The 19,558-nt window shown below is 38.2% G+C and overlaps 1 protein-coding gene across 2 annotated transcripts in view; it reads right to left on the reverse strand.

The window, feature by feature from the left end:
* Positions 1–19,558, reverse strand: part of NUP205 (nucleoporin 205) — a 93,073-nt gene that overhangs the window by 32,757 nt on the left and 40,758 nt on the right. For both annotated transcript variants that reach the window (XM_008053038.1, XM_021709962.1), the window contains 11 exons: positions 17,800–17,989; positions 16,885–17,005; positions 14,865–14,946; positions 14,525–14,689; positions 14,093–14,217; positions 7,935–8,049; positions 4,484–4,633; positions 3,827–3,898; positions 2,826–2,983; positions 2,217–2,297; positions 585–776 (listed from right to left, as the gene is read on the reverse strand). In XM_008053038.1, the coding sequence (XP_008051229.1) occupies positions 585–776; positions 2,217–2,297; positions 2,826–2,983; positions 3,827–3,898; positions 4,484–4,633; positions 7,935–8,049; positions 14,093–14,217; positions 14,525–14,689; positions 14,865–14,946; positions 16,885–17,005; positions 17,800–17,989 (1,451 nt within the window). The remainder of the gene's footprint in view (positions 1–584; positions 777–2,216; positions 2,298–2,825; positions 2,984–3,826; positions 3,899–4,483; positions 4,634–7,934; positions 8,050–14,092; positions 14,218–14,524; positions 14,690–14,864; positions 14,947–16,884; positions 17,006–17,799; positions 17,990–19,558) is intronic.

Here is a 19,558-nt window from a genome sequence, read left to right on the forward strand (position 1 = left end):
GCGAAGGATCGCCAGAGCCCAGCAGTCGAGGTTGCGGTGGCTGGGAGCGGCCACTGCACTCCAGTCTGGGTGACAGAGTGAGACTCCAACTCAAAAAAAAAAAAAAAATAAGTTGTAAATCCATTTAGCTTGTCAACTACTAAAACAACCTAAGAATGGAAAATAAGAATTGTTTTTAAAAAGATAAGAAAGCTGATATATAAAGAGAAATTTAAATATGATTCTGGGTAACGGGTGTTCTTAACCAAAAGGGATTCCTATCAAAAATCCCTTGGGGTTTTTCTTTTCTGAAAAGCACATAAGTGTTCTCACCATTACAGTCTAATTCAGTAGGTCTTGGATCTGTCCACGTGTATTTTTACAAAGCTCTGTAGATAATTCTGACACACATTCTAGCTGAAAGCCACCAAGGTACAGAATTAATCCCTTTCTCAAAGAAAGTCTTAACATTGGTACTGCACAACTCTGTTTTATTCCTAATCTAAGATGAAAAAAAATTAGGGTGGCAAAAATATATTTGCTTAAATGATATACAGTCTGCTGTTGTTGCTCAGCAGTATAAAGTAATTTAGGAAGTATGTCACCTTATCATGCACATCTTGTAAAATGTCACGAATAATCAGTTGTCGATCCTCTGCCTGAATGAGGTCCTGGGGACAAGCTGTCAGTATAATTTCTACCAGCTGCCTCCATGACTCCAGAGCATGACGTTTTGCATGAAGACACTGCAGCAATTTATTTCTTCCTACCACATACTGAAGTATAGTGCTGATTTCCTAAAGCCAAAGAAATTGAATCACAAAGTTAACAGTCTACTAAGGTCTAGTATCAACAGGTTGCTATTTTTAACACTGTCAGTTAATCAGAAAAGACTTATTTGAAAAACTACTACATGCATGTCAGGGAACAGATACTTTTTCACTGGTAGTCAGGACTATACAAAAATAACATACAAGTCTGTGTGTGTGCGCACAAGCATAGACATGCATGAAAGGCAAAGAACAAAAGTTGTATACATAAAATGAGCTTTTTTTGCCAGGCACAGTAGCTCACGTCTTTAATACCAGCACTTTGGGAGGTGTAAGCAAGAGAACTGCCTGAGCCCAAGGGTTCGACACCAGTATGGACAACTTGGCGAGACCTCATCTCTACAATAAAAAACATTAAAAAAAGGCAGATGTGGTGGCACACACCTGTAGTTCCCAGCCTGGGCAACTTGGTGAGACCTCATCTCTACAATAAATGAAAAAATTAGCTGGGCATGGTGGCTTGTGCCTGTAGTTTCAGCTATTTGGAAGGCTGAGGAGTAAGGATTGCCTGTGCTCAGTAGGTTGAGGCTTCGGTGGCCATCAGCATGCCACTGCACTCTAGCATGGGCGACAGAGTGAGACTCCAACTCAAAAAAAAGAAATCCACCTTTCTCCTTACACCTATCTTCTTACACTTATTCCACAGCACTAGAATTGCCTAAAACCCAAGTTCCATGGAAGGCTTCCCTAACATATCTTTTATTTCTTTGCCTTTGGCCCAGCTAGTTATGTTTTCATGCATGTGGTTCTTTCTCACTGACCTCTCATCTATGACTTTCCATTTGTGATGACAAATGACTCTCTCCTCCCTAATAGGCAGGTAAGTGAAGTCTACTACACAATATGGTCAGGTTGCAAATCCTTAACTAGCCTAGCAGAAAAGACACAAGACATAAACTTCAGTTCAGTTTTTAAGTTATAAAATCGAAAGTGAAAGATTCTCTTAAAGTTTAAATTTCAGGTAGTTTACTAGTTAATAAGCTACATGTCTATTTATTACTTAGACTTTTTTTTTATTTTTTAAGTTAGGGCCTTACTCTATCACCCAGGCTGGAGTGGAGTGGCATGATCATGGTTCACCAGAGATTCCAGCTCTTTGGCTCAGGTGATTCTTTTGCCTCAGCCTCCCAAGCACCTAGGACTAAAGGCGCATGCCACCATGCCTGGCTAACTTTTTTATTTTTGTAGAGATGAGGGCTTGCTATGCTGCCTAAGCTGGTTTCTTACTTCTGAGTTCATACAATCCTTCTACCTCAGCTTCCCAATGTGCTGGGATTACAGGAATAGACACTGTGCCTGGCCTACTTAGTCTTTTCACCAGCACTTTAACTAGTTGCTAAAAGGTTAAAATTAACTTATATTCAATTGCTAAAAAGTCAAAACTAACATATACTCAATAGAGCTTACCTCCATTAGTAGAGGTCGCTGTCCTATGGCTGCCATGCCCTGAAGAGCATTTACTTCAGCTACAAGAACCCTATGAAGAAGCTGTGCAATTAGGAAAAGGGAAGAAAATAAGACCGTTTCTGACACTGGTAAAACAATAACACCTAGCAATTACTATAAGTTGTCCCGAGGGGAAAAGTACCTTTATATATAATCTAAAAACAGCCCTGTCCAATTTCCAGACAAAAATATTCAGTTATTCCTCACATTCCAGAGAGTGGTACCAAAGAGCCTCTGTGGCAGGTGAGTTAATGCAAATGCCCTGGATATTTTTTTTCCTACTGGCAAAGTCATTATCATTTACCTGGTATAGATTTAAACAGTTAAAACCACTAGCCGGTTCTAGCCGGTAGAGTAACTACTAGAAGGAAAGTGATGGGGAAAGTTTTCAAGAACTGAGTGTGGTCTATTAAGTTTTATTTCAAGGCTGTTTAACAAAAACCACATTCCAATAAGCTAGTAACCAATAACTCTTATCAGAAAGAAAACCTGTAGAACCTTATTTTTTTCTGATAGCTCAACATCTGAATCACTTGATACGGCAGATACATACTTTAAAGCAATCCTCACCTTGACATTGCAGACTGTCTGTCCCCGTAAATTCTTGTGTTCACAGTTAGCAATAACTTGTTCAATCTGAGTCCGATCAAAAAAATCCAACTGCAAAGGTTCAGGGATCTCCTGACTAAAGTCAATCGAGTCAAGAATATTTAGAATTTTTCGACGTACTAGAAATAAAAAAAAGTAATTTAATTTTACTTGAGGCACTGAAAAGAGAAAACCATCTTATTCAGCTCACTCTCAAACAGTACTATACTCAAAAAGGACATCAGTTTAGAAACCAAAGGTCATGTTGAAATCTAAACTTGATTTTTTTTTCGACACATATGCTTACAAAAATATTTTCAATCCCACCCTATAAACCTACTTATAAAAAAAATTGGGGGCCAGGTACAGTGGCTAGCACCTGTAATCTCAGTACTTTGGGAGGCTAAGGAAGGAGAGTCACTGAGGCCAGGAGTTAAAGACCAGCCTGGACAACATAGCAAGACCCTGTCTCTACAAATAAATAAAATTAGCTCACACCTGTATTCCTAGCTACTTGGAAGGCTAGAGTAGCAGGACAAGATTACGTTAGCTATGCCCGTGCTACTGCATTTAGCCTGGGCAACAGTGAGACACAGTCTCAAAAAAAATGTGTTTTTTTTTAAGCAAATAATCCTTTATAGCTTTTCTATACCAGTTCAGAATTTGCAGACAGGCATAATAATCTCTTAAAATTTTAAGCAATTTAATATATGCCTATAGAACAACTATTGCAATACTATAAGAAAGGGATTGGCAGTAGTGGGAAACTGCCAGGGAAAGGTAGGGGTGGGGTTGACAATTTGGCAATAGTGGGAAATTGCCAGTTGGGGGAGGGGAGGATGACACATTGGACAACTCATCAACAAGGGTACCTGCATAATGAACATTTGTACGGCTAACCCTGAATTGTGCTATACATAATTAAAACAAAAAATTAATATATGCCTACAATATAAATTTATTACAAATTCAAAAGGCTTTACCTTTTGTAGCAGTGTCAAAGTGAAGGAACCCAGAGACAGATCTATTTTCATCTTCTATTCCTCCCTCACTATCTGTTGAAATAGCAATATCAATAGATCAGAAAAAGAACATACTCTTAAAACTACATTTATTTGGAAATGATAATATAAGGTATTTTATTTTTAGGTCATTGTTCTAAGTCAAAGAACCCTCTGCAAAGGAATAATTAAAACGCTAAGATTGATGAGAATTTACTCGTAACATTTATTTAATTCACTCTGTGCCATGGGATCAGAGAGATTGTAAAGAAAATAACTAGAATTCCAAAAATGGCGAGATCCAATAGTGCCAATGATATGATATTAAAAGCTTATGCTTCATTTACATGTATAAAATATATTGGAGTAAATTAGGTTATGGAACAGTGTGACAAACTCCATGGAATATTTTGTATATAATATCTGTTTGACTGTAGCATAAAGTGGATGCTTAAAACAATAATCAATGACAATTGTGAGATAATTTTAAAATCCTTGTTTGCAGAAAAAATATTCTAAAAGTGGGAAGACCGTTTTGGTCTGTAATCATACACTAAACACAAGATTCAGATTTGTGCTTATCTTCCCAAAGACCAGTTACCAGCACAATAAAACAAATGCCAATATCCACATATTCACCTGAATACGGCTTCACTGGCATGTCATCCAACAACAGGTGTAGGAGCCTCTGGGTATGTGACCGTTGACGATTGAGAGAAGTTACTCTTAGTTCTATTGAGGCTGTCTTCATAAGCCATGACATTTGGTTCAGCATAGATATTTCATATTCTAGAATTTAAACATGTAAACTTAATTTTCCAGATTAGTAACACAAGATCAGAACAGACCTAAATTACATAGCTCATCAGATATTTTCCCATGTAATGAAGTCAATAATTTATGAACCTACCCCCACTCCCCAGCGCTGCAAAGCCTACAGGTCTGTGTGGAGCTATGAATGCGAGTCTCTATTCCTCAGGATGGGATTTGTTAAAGTTGTCAAGAACAAGGCCTACTTTAAGAGATACCAAGTGAAATTTAGAAGAGAGGATAAACTAATTACTATGATAGGAAACGATTGGTAACACAGGATAAAAATAAGCACAATACACCCAAATATAGGATAAGAGCTCATGTAACAAAGAGATATCATTTGTCAGATTGCTTATACCTACATAGAAGGGGATATGACAGCGCAGCTCAAGCACATGAACTACCAAAATACAATGTGAAAGTTGGCTGTAGATATCATTTGTCAGATTGCTTATACCTATATAGAAGGGGATATGACAGCGCAGCTTAAGAACATGAACTACCAAAATACAATGTGAAAGTTTTTCTTGCTGTTCTAGCTTGTTGCTCAATAGGTTTGACATGAACAAGAAGAAGACTATGAAGGCCAAGTGGAGGTGACTGGAGACTAAAAGCATTGATGGCCAGCCCAGTGCTTTCACCTATCTGCATACAGACCTTGCCAGAATTACCACTAGCAATAAAGTTTTGGAGGGCTCTGAAAGAAGCTATGGATGGAGACTTGTCTGTCCCTCAGAGTACCAAATGATTCCTTGGTTATGATTCTTAAAGCAAGCAATTTAATGCAGAAGTACAGAAGAAGCACATCATGGGTTAGAATGTTGCAGATTATATGTGTTAACTAATGGGAGAAGATGAGGATGTGTACAAGAAAGAGTTCCCTCAGTACATAAAGAACAGTGTAACTCCAGACATGATGGAGAAGTATAAGAGAACTCATGCAGCAATATGAGAGAATCTAGTCTATAAGAAGCCCAAGAAAAGAAGTGAAGAAGAGATGGTCCCAAAATGTCCCTTGCCTAGAAGAAAGATCAGGTAGCTCAAAAGAAAGCAAGTTTTCTCTTTTGTTGAGAGCTGAACCAAACAATTTTCTACGAGGATTTTTTCAGATAAAGACAATAAACATATTGGTCGAGCAAATAATAATAATGATAATTTATGAAATTCAGCAACATAATTTATCATTGTAAAATTACAAAAGAAAAACAAAGGTTCTAAAGGAGAAAAAATAAGCTAGCATATATCTATGAAACATGAGCTAAAGCAAATGAAGAATCAAAGAGAATCGAGTTTTCATTATCAGATAATTTCCCAAAGATCCAGTGTCCATTATATTTTAACCTTTATAACTCATTTTTTTAAAAAGTAATTTTCAAATATATAATTCAAAAAACCTATTAGTTTGTTATTTCACAAAACAAATACTCAAAAGAAATTAAACAAATTGTATAATTTTATAATAGCTCCTAAGATAATTAAAGACATTTGCTGCAGCATACAATTAAGACTGAAAGTCACTTACACAATAGATATTTTTGTTTTTGAGTTGGAGTCTCAATCTGTTGCCCAGGCTGGACTGCAGTGGCACACCCACAACCACTGCAGCCTCAACCTGCTGGGCTCAGGCGATCCTTCTGCCTCAGCCTTCCAAGTAGTTGTAATTACAGGTGCGCTCCACCACAACCAGCTAATTTTTTGACTTATTGTAGAGACAAGGTCTCACCAATTGCCCAGGCTAGTCTCGAACCCCGGGACTCAGACAATCCTCTCACCTCAGCCTCTCAAAGTGCTGGGATTACAGGCTTGAGCCACTGCACCTAGTCTTACACAATAGTTTTGTTTTGTTTCTTAAGCAGGATTTATTGAGAGGACAGAAAAGCTCCCACAGTGGGAGGGAACCCGAAGGGGTTGTCCCACAATAGTTTTATTTTAGTTAGTTATTTTAATGTTTGGCTTTAAAATTCTAAATTGTGACAGAACAAACATAAAATTCACCAATTAACAATAAGTATAATAATTTCAGGCAAAGTTAAATTAATTTTTATAAAACATGTCATAATATGTTTTTAAAATTAATTATTCTTTTAAATTAGGTATAAAAAAGAGTAAAGCTTCTTATATAAACAAAATTTCAGGACTAAAAAAAGGACATGTATAAAAATGAAAAAACATTTTCCCACTAGATAATTCCCACAGGTCTGAAACCATTACTCTAAAAAAAGGAAATAAGGTTAACCCCCTCAGGTCCCCTCCCACTGTGGGAGCTTTTCTGTCCTCTCAATAAATCCTGCTTTCAAAATAAAAATAAAAAGGGAAATTAGAAACTGGCAATTATTAGTAATGACTATTTGTGCTTTTGTTTTGTTTTTGAGTTGGAGTCTCACTCTGTTGCCCAGACTGGAGTGCAGTGGCCGCGCTCGGCCACTGCAGCCTCGACCTGCTGGGGTCCGGCGATCCTTCTGCCTCAGCCGTCCAAGTAGCCGGAACTACAGGTGTGCGCTATCACACCTGGCTGATTTTTTGATTTATTGTAGAGATGAGGTCTCACCAAGTTTCCCAGGCGGGTCTCGAACCTGCGGGCTCAGGCAATCCACTCACCTCAGCTCCCCAAGGCGCGGGATTACAGGCTGAGCCACCAAGCCCAGTTAGTAATGACTATTTATTTATGAAATATCTGAGTCTCAATTTTCTAAAACATACAAGGTAAATTTAAAAAACTCAGTAGACAAATACTGAATGGAATAATCTGAATTCAGAAAATTGTTCAAAGTTGAATAAAAAGAAAATAAGATAGAATTCCAATTAAAACTTCATTAGCCGAGGATAACTGTTAGCTGTAACTAGTTATAATTGTTTTCTACCAGGATTAGTTCTCAATTTTTCATTTCAAGACCTGACTTAGTTTCAGTATATGAACAAGAAACAAAAATAAATCAGAGATTTTTTTCTTACAAACAGACTGGAAAGAGAAAACCAGGAATTTTTATAAAACAATTTTTATTCAAAAACTAAACTTCCATAGTTTTCTTATTTAAACATTTTCTTATCCCTTCAACATAATATTCAAATTTTACCTGTTTATAAAAAAATCAAATTCCATCCTTGACAGGCTATGTTTAAAGAAATTTATGCAAGCACAGATCACAAAAGCAACCCAAAGTTACAAAGAAGCAAAGTATCAAAATGAGAACAAAATTATTCCAAACATCATATAAATAAAATCACTCAACATGAACTTAGAATTTTACTATAGTAATAAGGGAAAAGAATGTCTTACCTTTGTTAGAAAAAGGCAGATGTTGCAAGTGAGAAAATAAGAAATCCTGGCTGGTTCTTAAGTACCTCATAGTTGGGCCAGATGTATCACAGCATGCACATAACTGATATATGACCTAAAGAATTAAAAGAATGTAAACAAAATTTAATCAGACTTTCTATGCTAAACAACTTAAGATAACAAAACATGGACTTACATCTACTAAGTAAAAACTAACATCCATCAACAACTCAAGGAAAATGGATAAACACATGTAAAAAATTTAAGTTCAGAGTTACAAGCACTCCTTGGCAGCCTAGCTCAAGAAAATATACTAAAATACAACTGAGAATGTTGATGATGGTATTATAGGATTAACCTTGAAATCATCCTAAATATATTTATTAAAACATATATCAAGTTAATTAACAAGTTTTAGTATTTTAACTATTATTAATACCAAAGACATACAAATTCAAGCAATAACAAATATAAACTCTAAATGAAAATGTAACAGAAGACAAAAGATTCAGAGAAAAAGTTTTTATACCAAATATAACAAAAAAAGTGACTAATACATATAAAGATCTCCATTATGGATATATATAAGGATCTAAGCAGATGCTGGGTGCAGTGGCTCACACCTGTAATCCCAGTACTTTGAGAGGCAGAGGTGAAAGGATTGCCTGAGCTCAGTGGTTTGAGACCAGCCTGGGCAACTTGTCAAGACCTTGTCTCTACAATACATCAAAAAATTAGCTTGCATGGTGGCATGTTCCTGTAGTTCCAGCTACTTGGAAGGATGAGGCGGAAGAATCCTGAACCCAGCAGGTTGAGGTTGCGGTGGCCGTGAGTGTGCCACTGCACTCCAGCCTGGGCAACAGTGAGACCTCAACTCAAAAAACAAAAAATCTAAGTAGACAAAATGGCATTTTACATGGAAAAATAAAAATAGCCCATAATCAAACAAAAATGTCTGTGTTTTCAGGAATAAAAAAAAATTAAGGCAAGAATAAATCAGGTATCATAGTATGTCTTATATATCAGCAAAATTCTTGAGTATAAAAAGCAAATCTCAGTATGTATTTGGTAAGGTAGCAGTAAAAACTTTCATTCATGAAGAATTCATTTTATAAACATGTATTATTAATGCTTTTCACGTAGCAGGCACTTTTTTGCCCTTATCTATTACTGGCACCACTAATACCCTAGTATAATTTTGATGAATACTTATAAAGCAAAATCTAAAATCAAAACTTCGTATCCTTTGACCTAACACAGTCAGTCCTCATTATTTACAGATCATATTTGCAAATTCGCCCCCATGCTAAAGTTTGTAACCTCAAAAACAGCACTTGCAGTGCTTCTGTGATTACTCTCATGGACAGAAAGAGAGCAGCACCAAACCACAGTTTCCCAACTCACAAACTCTCAAACAAAGCAATGCTCTTTATCTTGGCTCTCATACTATAAAGAAGGGTCCTTTCAATGGTCTGTTTAGTGTCACATGTTCTGCATTTTCGTGCTTTTTGTTGATGATTTAACTGTTTAAAACAGCTCCAAGTATAGTGAAGTGCTATAGTGTTCCTAAGCTCAAAAAAATTGAGATGTGCCTTTCAGAGAAAATATTGTGTTAAATTTTATTCAGGCATGAGTTACAGTGCTGTTGGCTACAAGTTTAATGTTAAAGAACCAACTATGTTAAAGTGTCTTTCAACGGAAGCATTCATAAAACATGATTATCGAGTCATCAGTTGACATAAATGTTGGGAACAGAGGCTTGCAGGAATCTAACCCTGTATTTTCCACAGGGGCAATATATTCGCCAACTCAGTGTTCACAGTAACTTTGTAAAACATAAATATTGTGAATAATAAGAACGACTGTAAACTCATGTCTGGAAATATATTCTTTTTTTTCTCCTGAGTTGGAGTCTCACTCTGTTGTCCAAGCTGGAGTGCAGTGGCATGCTCATGGTCACCACAGCCTCGAACTGCTGGATTCAAGAGACCTTTCCGCCTCAGCCTTCCAAGTAGCTGGAACTACAGGCTCACACCACCATGTCTGGCTAATTTTTTGATTTACTGCAGAGACAAGGTCTTGCCAAGTTGCCCAGGCTGGTCTCGAACCCCAGGGCTCAGGCAATCCTCTCACCTTCACCTCCCAAAGTACTGGAATCACAGGCATAAGTCATCACAACTAAAATCTAGAAGCAACCTAAATGTAATTTACATTGTAGCATCTCAGAAAGTTTATACAGAGAGGAGGTAAAGGGACACAAAATTGTATGTATACCATAAACAACTGAACAATATATATACCAAAGAAAAAGACAAAAAGGGAACACAAGGTAAAAGTAAACAGCTCTGCTAAAGGTGTATGCTTATGTTTCAAACAGATTTGATATTGTTTTAATACCTGATTAACAAAAAATTGTAGGTTGGACTTGGTGGCTCAGCCTGTAATCCCAGCACTCTGAGAGGCCAAGGCGAGTGGATTGCCTGAGCCCATGGGTTTGAGACCAGCCCAGGCACCTTGGCAAGACCTTGTCTCTACAATAAATAAAAATTAACCAGGCATATTGCTTACTTGGAAGGCGGAAGCGGAAGGATTGCCTGAGCCCAGCAGGTCAATGCTAGGGTGGCCATGAGTGTGCCACTGCACTTCAGCCTGGTCGACGGAGTAAGACTCCAACTCAAAAAAAAGAAAAACACCAGGTGGAAGACATCCAGCAACTTAATATTATACAACATGTATCAATGAACCTGCAGTGCCTGTTGGTGACTCTCATACGTTACCACATATTAAAAAAATATATAAAATTTTGATTTTTTTTTGCCATAAATAAGTTCCTCAATGTCCAAAATTCCACTATAAGCCAAATATTACAATAAAACAATTGGTTCCAACACTAAAAAATTTAAATTTAAAAAATAAATACTGAACTTCTCAAAACAAAACAAAGTTGCGAATATTGTAGGGCAAGTTAAGAAAGTAAAAGAATATGCTCAAAGGTGTGGAAGAAATAATACTGCTTAGTTCAAAAGGCACTACAGACAGGTGCAGTGGCTCACGCCTTCAATCCCAGTACTTTGGGAGGCCAAAGTGGGAGAATTGCTTAAACCTAGGAGTCTGAGACCAGTCTGGGCAATATAATAAGACCTTGTCTCTACAAAATCAAAAAATTAGTCGAGCATGGTGATTTGCACCTGTAGTCCCAGCTACTTGAGAGGCTGAAATGGGAAGATCACTTGAGCTAGGAGGCTGAGGCTGTGGTGAACTGTAATTACAACTGCACTCCAGCCTGAGTGATAGGGTGAGATCCTGACTCAAAAAACAAAAATAAAGTACCATAAGTCATTTTAATAAGGTGTGCCTTCCATCCCTCCTAGTTTCCAAGACCAGGTAGGACAAATCTTCATTCTAAAAGAGGAAGAGGCCAGGCGTGGTGGCTCATGTCTGTAATCCCAGCACTTTGGGAAGCTAAGGTGGGAGATCATTTGAGTCCAGGGGTTCAAGACCACTCTGGACAACAAAGCAAGACCATGTCTCTCTAAAAAACAGAAAAATTAGTCAGGCATGGCAGTGCATGCCTGTATTTCAAGATACTCAGGAGGCTGAGGCAGGAACATCACTTGAGCTCAGGAGTTTGAGGCTGCAGTGAGTAGAGACCATGTCATTGCACACCAGGTTGGGAAACAGAGGGAAACAGTTGTGTCCAAAAATAAAATTAAAGAAAAAAAGAGAGAGAAGGAAATGCATGAGGTTTGGTTTCAATTTCTGCTAAGAACTCTTGCATTATAAGACAACAAAGGTATCAATAAGGCCCAAATTATTTCCCTTTGCTACAATCAAATCTATTTAAATAAACAAGCTATTTCTAGAGGTTTAAATTTTTTTTCTGAAGCAGAATTAAGTTCAAATCTATAAGTGAAGGCAGTAGTATTTTTCATTAAAAATGAAGCAGTGCTTTTTGTTAAAATGTAGTAGGTCAAAAGTAGGGCATGATATTCTGCCCTAATAAGCTCCCGGGTGGTCCCTGGATCACATTTTATACGTGCTTTAAGCACTAGGCTTTATAAGGAATGACTAATTTCTGGTATAGACAGTAGTGGTCTAAAAATTAAAAAAAACAGTCAGGCTCGGTGGCTCAGCCTGTAATCCCGCACCTTGGGAGGCTGAGGTGAGTGGATTGCCTGAGCCTGAGGGTTTGAGACCCGCCTGGGCAACGTGGTGAGACCTCATCTCTACAATGAATCAAAAATATTAGCCGGGTGTGGTAGCGCGTGCCTGTAGTTCCAGCTACTTGGGAAGGCTGAGGCGGAAGGATTGCCAGAGCCCAGCACGTTGAGGCTGCAGTGGCCGGGAGCATGCCACTGTCCTCCAGCCTAGGCGACAGAGTGAGACTCCAACTCAAAAAATAAAATAAAATTAAATTAAATTAAATTAAAAAAACCTTTCACAACAGTTCAGATTTCCAACTTCTCTTAAAAAAAAATAACAAAAATAAAACTAAGGTCAATCTAGCAAAACAGGAATTGAATTCTTTTTTTATTCCTGAGTAAGGGCCTTAACTCTGTTGCCTAGGCTGAAGTGCAGTGGCACCATCACAGCTCACTGTAGCCTTGACTTCCTGGGCTCAGGCAATCGTTCTACCTCAGCCTCCTGAATATATGGGACTATTGGCAAGCACTATCACACCTAGCCAATTTTTTTATTTTTCTGTAGAGACGAGGTCTCGCTATGTTGCCTAGGCTTGTCTTGAACCCCGGGGCTCAAGCAATTCTCCCATCTTGATCTACCAAAGTGCTGAGATGACAGGTGTGAGCCACCATGCCAGGCCTGCATTCTGACATGGTAAAAATACACAGAAGCTGAGGAGCAATGCATGTGCTCTCCAGTTTGCCAGATTCTCCTCTTTCCTCTTCCCTTTTAAACCTAATACTGGATTCATTTACTTCCTTCACCTGCCTTCAGCCTAGATGACTAAGCTTATCAATTGCTTCCATCTATATAACAAATTCTCTAATACTATGCTAAGATGTACATCAAATGTGTTCCCCTATTAAAGTAGAATTGACTTCAATCCACAAGAAAACCTAGCTGCAGCACTTACAGTGAAAGGATGTTTGGACAGTCAGAGGACACAAGAAAATGGTAAAGAATTACAAAAAGTCAGAGAGTAACAAAGAAAAATCTCCAGGCTACTAAGAGTGATTCATTTCTTACGAAAATGTGAAATCAGGGTGCCACTTAAATTGAGAAATTAGTCACATCTTTTCTTAAAATATTTACAAAATGAGTAAGAAATAAACACAAGTGAATAATACAAAAGTTCTCATTATAGTTTTAATTATATATTAATCTGAAATTCTACCATGTTATATAGCTGTATATAGGATAATTTACATGATTATTAAAAAGTACATTCTTTTTTTTTTCTTGAGTTGGAGTCTCACTCTGTTGCCCAGACTGGAGTGCAGTGGCCGCTCCCGGCCACCGCAGCCTCGACCTGCTGGGCTCTGGCGATCCTTCCACATCAGCCTTCCGGGTAGCAGGAATTACAGGCGCGCGCTACCACGCCTGGTTGATTTTTTGATTTATTGTAGAGATGAGGTCTCGCTGCCCAGGCGGGTCTCGAACCCGCGGGCTCAGGTAATCCACTCACCTCAGCCTCCCAAAGGCGCGGGATTACAGGCTGAGCCACCGAGCCCGGCTAAAAAGTACTTTCGTTTACATTTTAATTTAAGTCTCACATCAGCCCATTTCACAGACAGAAATGCTCAGACTGACAGAAGTTTCATGGCATGCCCAAGGTGACTTAGTCTGTTATGGGGTAGACATGGAAACCAGAGGTCTTCTGCCCCAAATCCACTGCTCACACCACCAAAAAGAGCTATTTTAAACGCACTATTGGTGAGTTTCTACACTACCTCATGAAAATCTATCACAAAAACCTAATTTCTCTCATTTTTCAGGTGACTAAAACATATGAACCAGATCTACGGATCTTACATTTTGTGCTTTGTGGATTTTATCCACACATGAAAGACTAGTCAAACTACTAGAAGAACTTATTTCAGCTCAGCCCTACTATTATACTCTCTTATCTGTGATGTAGCCAGGTACCTAGTCAAGCTTCTTCTATTCAGTGCTACAAAGCTCAGTCTTCTACATACCTGGTAGCACAGCTCAGCCAGTTGAGGAGATTCTCGCACTGCCACCGGGCCTGTTCTTCCCTCCGTTCCTTTCTCTAAGATGTTTAGGATGGCATGAAGGCATGTCCGAGGGCAACCTAATACTCCTACATGTACCAAAAAGAAATTCAACTTTTCTTTTAGAATTTCTGCATTAAAAACCTTAGACTGCCTTTACAAAAGCTAAATTCTGTAAATAAACACTCTACTTAATACTTTCAAATACCAATAAGGCAAAGTGATAAATGCTAATTCTCTACAGCTCAGTTTGTCCAGTCTTTAAGACTGACCCATCCCATTACCTTTTATACACTATTTTTTTCTGAATTAACCTATGAGCCCAGAATGCAATAAATAACCACTGGGATATACAAATTTGGAAAGAAATAAATGCCTTTATGTCTTAGGCTATACCTGGATCTTGTAGGTTTGTGGTACTGACAGGTTTCTTCAATTCAAAGCCCAACAGGTAGAGAGCAAGATTAGGTGGATTGCATTCCAGAGAAGTGATGAGAAGATTCAAGATATGAATTCTTGTTTCATGACAGATTACAGCTAACGTCTTTTCATGTTCTGATCCTTAATGTAGAAATCACCAAACAAAATTACAAAACAATGTAAAGTTAATATAAATCAAATATTAAAATATAAAACTTTCTCAACAAGATATGTTGCCAGTTTCCAATTTTTCTTTAAATTAAGCACAAATACAAAGTAAAAAGTATGCATGTACGCATGTCAATCTAAGGCATACCCTCCTCTAGACGTATAAATTCTTCTGTATCTTCACTATCCAAACACTCCACAAATCCAGCCATCAGCTTCTGGCTTATACTCTGAAGTAAAATAAAGGAAGAAAAACGAGAAATTATAAAAAGTTTCTAAAGATTGCGGAAACTGCTACAATATTATATATACATATATATGTATATATAAACATTTATCTATAAAGAAAAAAGCAAATCTCCTTCAAGTAAAGTATTTAGGTTTAAGTTACTTTGGTGGGGGTATGGTTCAGAGCCTCAGTCTGTTGCTTGAGTACAGTGGCAACATCATAGCTCACCACATAGTCTCCACTTCCTGGGCTCAGGTGATCCTTCTACTACCTGAGTAGCAGGAACTACAGGTGCACATCACCATACCCAGCTAATTTTTTTGTAGAGACAGGGTCTCATTATGTTGCCCAGGCTGATCTTGAACTCCTGGGCTCAAGCAATCCTCCCACCTTGGCCTCCCTAGTTACATTTTTAATTAATTGAAAACTTGGTTCCTTAAGTTGCTATAAGTTACCTCTCTACAGAAAGAAAGAAAGAAACAACAATGAAAACAAACAAAAAGGCCAGGCATGGTGATTCACACCTGTAATTCCAGCCCTTTGAGAGGTCAAGCCAGAAGATTTGTTTGAGCCCAGGAGTTTGAGAGCAGCCTGGGCAACATAGTGAGACCCTGTCTCCACAAAATGAAACAAAAATTAATTTTTTGAAAAAGTTTATTGGTCTCAAAACTCGCTTCCTTAACTTTCCTTCCCAAAGAACCAAACTAGTTTTTAAAAATTAACATTAAATCACTGTTTCTTGATCTCCTTATTAAATATTCAATGTTATCAAAGTATAGCTAAAATATAAAATAAAAATTTAATCTTTTCTCCTTAGAAATGTATTACTTATTATCGGTTTTATATTTCTGAGCTGAATTCTTTAGAAATTTAGCAGAATTGCCAGGTATGTTGGCTGATGTCTGTAATCCCAGCACTTTGGGAGGTGGAGGCAAGAGGACTGCCTGAGTCCATGGGTTCAAGATCAGCCTGGGTAACATCTCGTCTTTAAAATTAAAAAAAAAAAATTAGCTGGGCATGGTGGTACACGCCTGTAGTTCCAGCTACTTGGAAGGCTGAGGCATAAGGATTACCTGAACCCAGCTGGTTGAGGCTGCAGTGGCCATGAGTGTACCACTGTTCTCTAGCCTGGGCGACACAGCGAGACTCTGACTCGGAAAAAAAAAAAAAAAAAAAATCTAATAGAATTAAATCAGTAAACATTTATACTAAAAAATCTTCAACATCCCTTGATTATCACATGGCTAACTGAACCTCATCCATCAGCTACAGATTAGGTACTATATATACAAATAGTAGTTCTCCAGAGGGCACTCAAACATAAGTGGGGTCCATTTTGAGTCATCCAAATTAGAGGTTACCACGGACAGATGCTGGAAAGAGGACCAGGGTCCTCTGCAATGTGAAGAACAACTACACACATTTGAAGATCTGTCCCACCCAACGTGACAAAAAGTTCCTATTTCAAAATATTGTCAGGGAGTACACAATAAAATCCTTCAACTAACCAATGGTATTATTTCCAACATAAAGGTATGAAGGGATAAATGATTATAAGCAAAAAAGCAGCTTCCCCAATTGTCACTATTGAGTGAATAAACTATTATAATCTGAATAAAAAGAGGACTCCTAAAAACACATTACAGTGTAATACCAAATGATGTAACATATGTGCATATCAAGAAAACCATAGTAACAGGCAACTCTCAACAATGAGACACAATCACAACTGCTGAGACCCACTGGGAACAGAGACAACTGACAAGCTGGGAGCAGAAAACAAACAGAAGTTGCAGCAAACCTAATCATTTTAAATGTGCTTACAGCAGCAGTAGTTCATTAGACTTTTCCACAAACAAGAATGAAATCCATAGGCACTGTAACTTCCAGATGTACTCAAAATACACCAAAAATTAACAACAGCAACAACATCAGTTACCTGGTCATGTGTGAAATCTCCAACCAATTTTATCTGAATATTGGAGTTGCAAGAGATACAGCAGAGAATCTTGGCACTTTCAAAAGCCAATTCTGGATTCGTATTGCCATGATACAAGTATCTTTAAAAAAAAAAAAAATAGGAAAACATGTGAGGAACAGGGATAAAATTTTGGCTTCTCACTATTCTCAGTAAAGAAAATTTAGAACCAGGGCTTCTACAGATATAGCATCTTGAGATAAATTAGGACAAGGTGTTCTTTTTCTCTAGATGCAGACTGATCAGTTGAAATGTGTCCCTCTCACCAAATTCATATATGAAGCCCTAACCCGCAGTAAACTTATTTGGAAGCAGGGTATTCGAAAATGTAGTCAATCAAGTTAAGATGAGGTCATTAAGAAGGGCCTAATATAATACAACTGGTGTCCTGGTAAAAATGGGAAATTCAGACACAGGCATATAAACACAGGAAGACTGCCATGTGAAGCTGAAAGCAGAGATCAGGGTGATACTTCTATAAGCTATGGAACACAAAACCAACAGAAAGCTAACATATATATATATAAAATATAAACATATAATAATATATATATACATATATATACATAATACAAATATAAAATAAATTTGCTTCCGATCTGGTTGTATCCTCCAAGCACCTAGTTGCACCACAGGAGACAAACAACAGTGTCACTGTAGACTCAGAAACTATTAAAACAACAGAATAAATTAGGAGGAAGAAAACAAATTTAAAGGTTTACAGCAATTAAAATCAAAGGAGTTAGAGAAGGTATGATTAAAATTTGGCAAAAAGAAAAAAAAAAGGGATGTATTAGATATCCAATCGGATTTGGAAATCAAAGCTAGAGATGTTCATCTGATTCATTTATTTCTCTATCCACAGATATAACTTACCTGGCAATATTTACCACATTATCCGCCTTCTTAGTTCTGGGATTAATTCCCTGCAACAGCTGTTCTAAAGGAGAGACTATGAGAGCCAGCTGACTCTCTCTCAGAAGATCCATAAAGAGATTTTCCTTTTGCAGAGTAAGATTGAGAAGTGCAAGGCAATGCTGTACTGCTTTCTCTAGGTGTTTCTTTCCTGACAACCAAAAACAAAAGAGAGTTCTAAGTGAATCTTACATGCTAAATTCTAAGGAAAACAAAAATAAAGGACAAGTTTTAGATTCCAAAAGCTCTCATAGCTTCAAACTTTTTTTTTTGAGTTGGAGGCTCACTCTGTCGCCCAGACCGGAGTGCAGTGGCTGCTCCCGGCCACTGCAGCCTCGACCTGCTGGGCTCCAGCTATCCTTCCGCCTCAGCTTTCCGAGTAGCTGGAATTACAGGCACACGCTACCATGCCCGGCTGATTTTTTAATTTTATTGTAGAGATGAGGTCTCGCCAAGTTGCTCAGGCGAGTCCCGAACCCACGAACTCAGGCAATCCACTCACCTCAGCCTCCCAAAGCACGGGATTACAGGCTGAGCCACCAAGCCTGGCTTAACTTCAAACTTGTAGCAGTAACCGCACAAAACAGTTAACTATGCAAGTAGTGGCTATTTTTCTATCTCAGAATATGTGCATGAAATGGCTTTGGGTCATTTCTCCCTTAACTCCTCCCTTATTATATAGAGCAAATGCAGTAATTTAACCCTAGAGGACATTTGTAAACATCTGGAGACACTTTTGTTTTTCGGAACTGTGTAAGTGCCACTGGTGTTTAGTGAATGAATAGAAAGAAGCCTACAACATACACAACATCACACCCAATGAAGAATTCTTCACCCCAAACTCAATGGTGCCAAAGTTGAGAAACACTGATCTACAGTAAGACATAATCATTGTGGAAAATAAAGAAGAAAATATAAACAACCATCATCTATAATCCTAATCCTACCATTCAGGGTGGGCACAGTGGCTCACGTCTGCAATCCCAATACTTTAGGAGGCCAAGGTGGGAGGACTGCTTGAGGCCAGGAGTTCAAGACCAGCCTGGAAAACAGAGCAAGACCCTAACTCTCCCCCCGCCCAAAAAAAGGAAAAAATAGTGGAGCATACTGGTACACACCTATAGTCCCAGCTTTCAGAAGGCTGAGGTAGGAGAATCACTTGAGCCCAGGAGTTCAAGGTTGCAGTGAGCTGTGATCACACCACTACATTCTAGCCTGAACAGAGCAAGATTCTGTCACACACACAAAAAAAAACTGGCTAGGCTCGGTGGCTCAGCCTGTAATCCCAGCACTTTGGGAGGCCAATGTAAGTGGATTACCTCAACCCATGGGTTCGAGACCAGCACGGACAACTTGGCGAGACCTTGTCTCTACAATAAAATCAAAAAAATCAGTCAGGTGTGATAGCACTCACCTGTAGTTCCAGCTACTTGGAAGGCTGAGGCAGAAGGATTGCCTGAGCCTAGCAGGTTGATGCTGGGGTGGTCGTGAGTGTGCCACTATACTCCAGCCTGGGCGACAGAGAGTCCAACTCAAAAAAAACACCAAAAACCAAAAAAACAAACCCATCATCAAATTTAAAATGTTGGCGTGAATCTTTCCACAACTTCTTATCTGTATACTCTGATTACAGTTACAATTAATATGTTTAGACAAACTTTTCTCATTTAGATCATATCCATATTAAGTAGAAGCAATACAGTATCATGGAAAAAAGTGA

The sequence above is a fragment of the Carlito syrichta genome, unplaced genomic scaffold (assembly GCF_000164805.1).
Source record: "Carlito syrichta isolate Samal-C Ts95f unplaced genomic scaffold, Tarsius_syrichta-2.0.1 Scaffold287784, whole genome shotgun sequence".
Classification (NCBI taxonomy): Eukaryota; Metazoa; Chordata; class Mammalia; order Primates; family Tarsiidae; genus Carlito; species Carlito syrichta.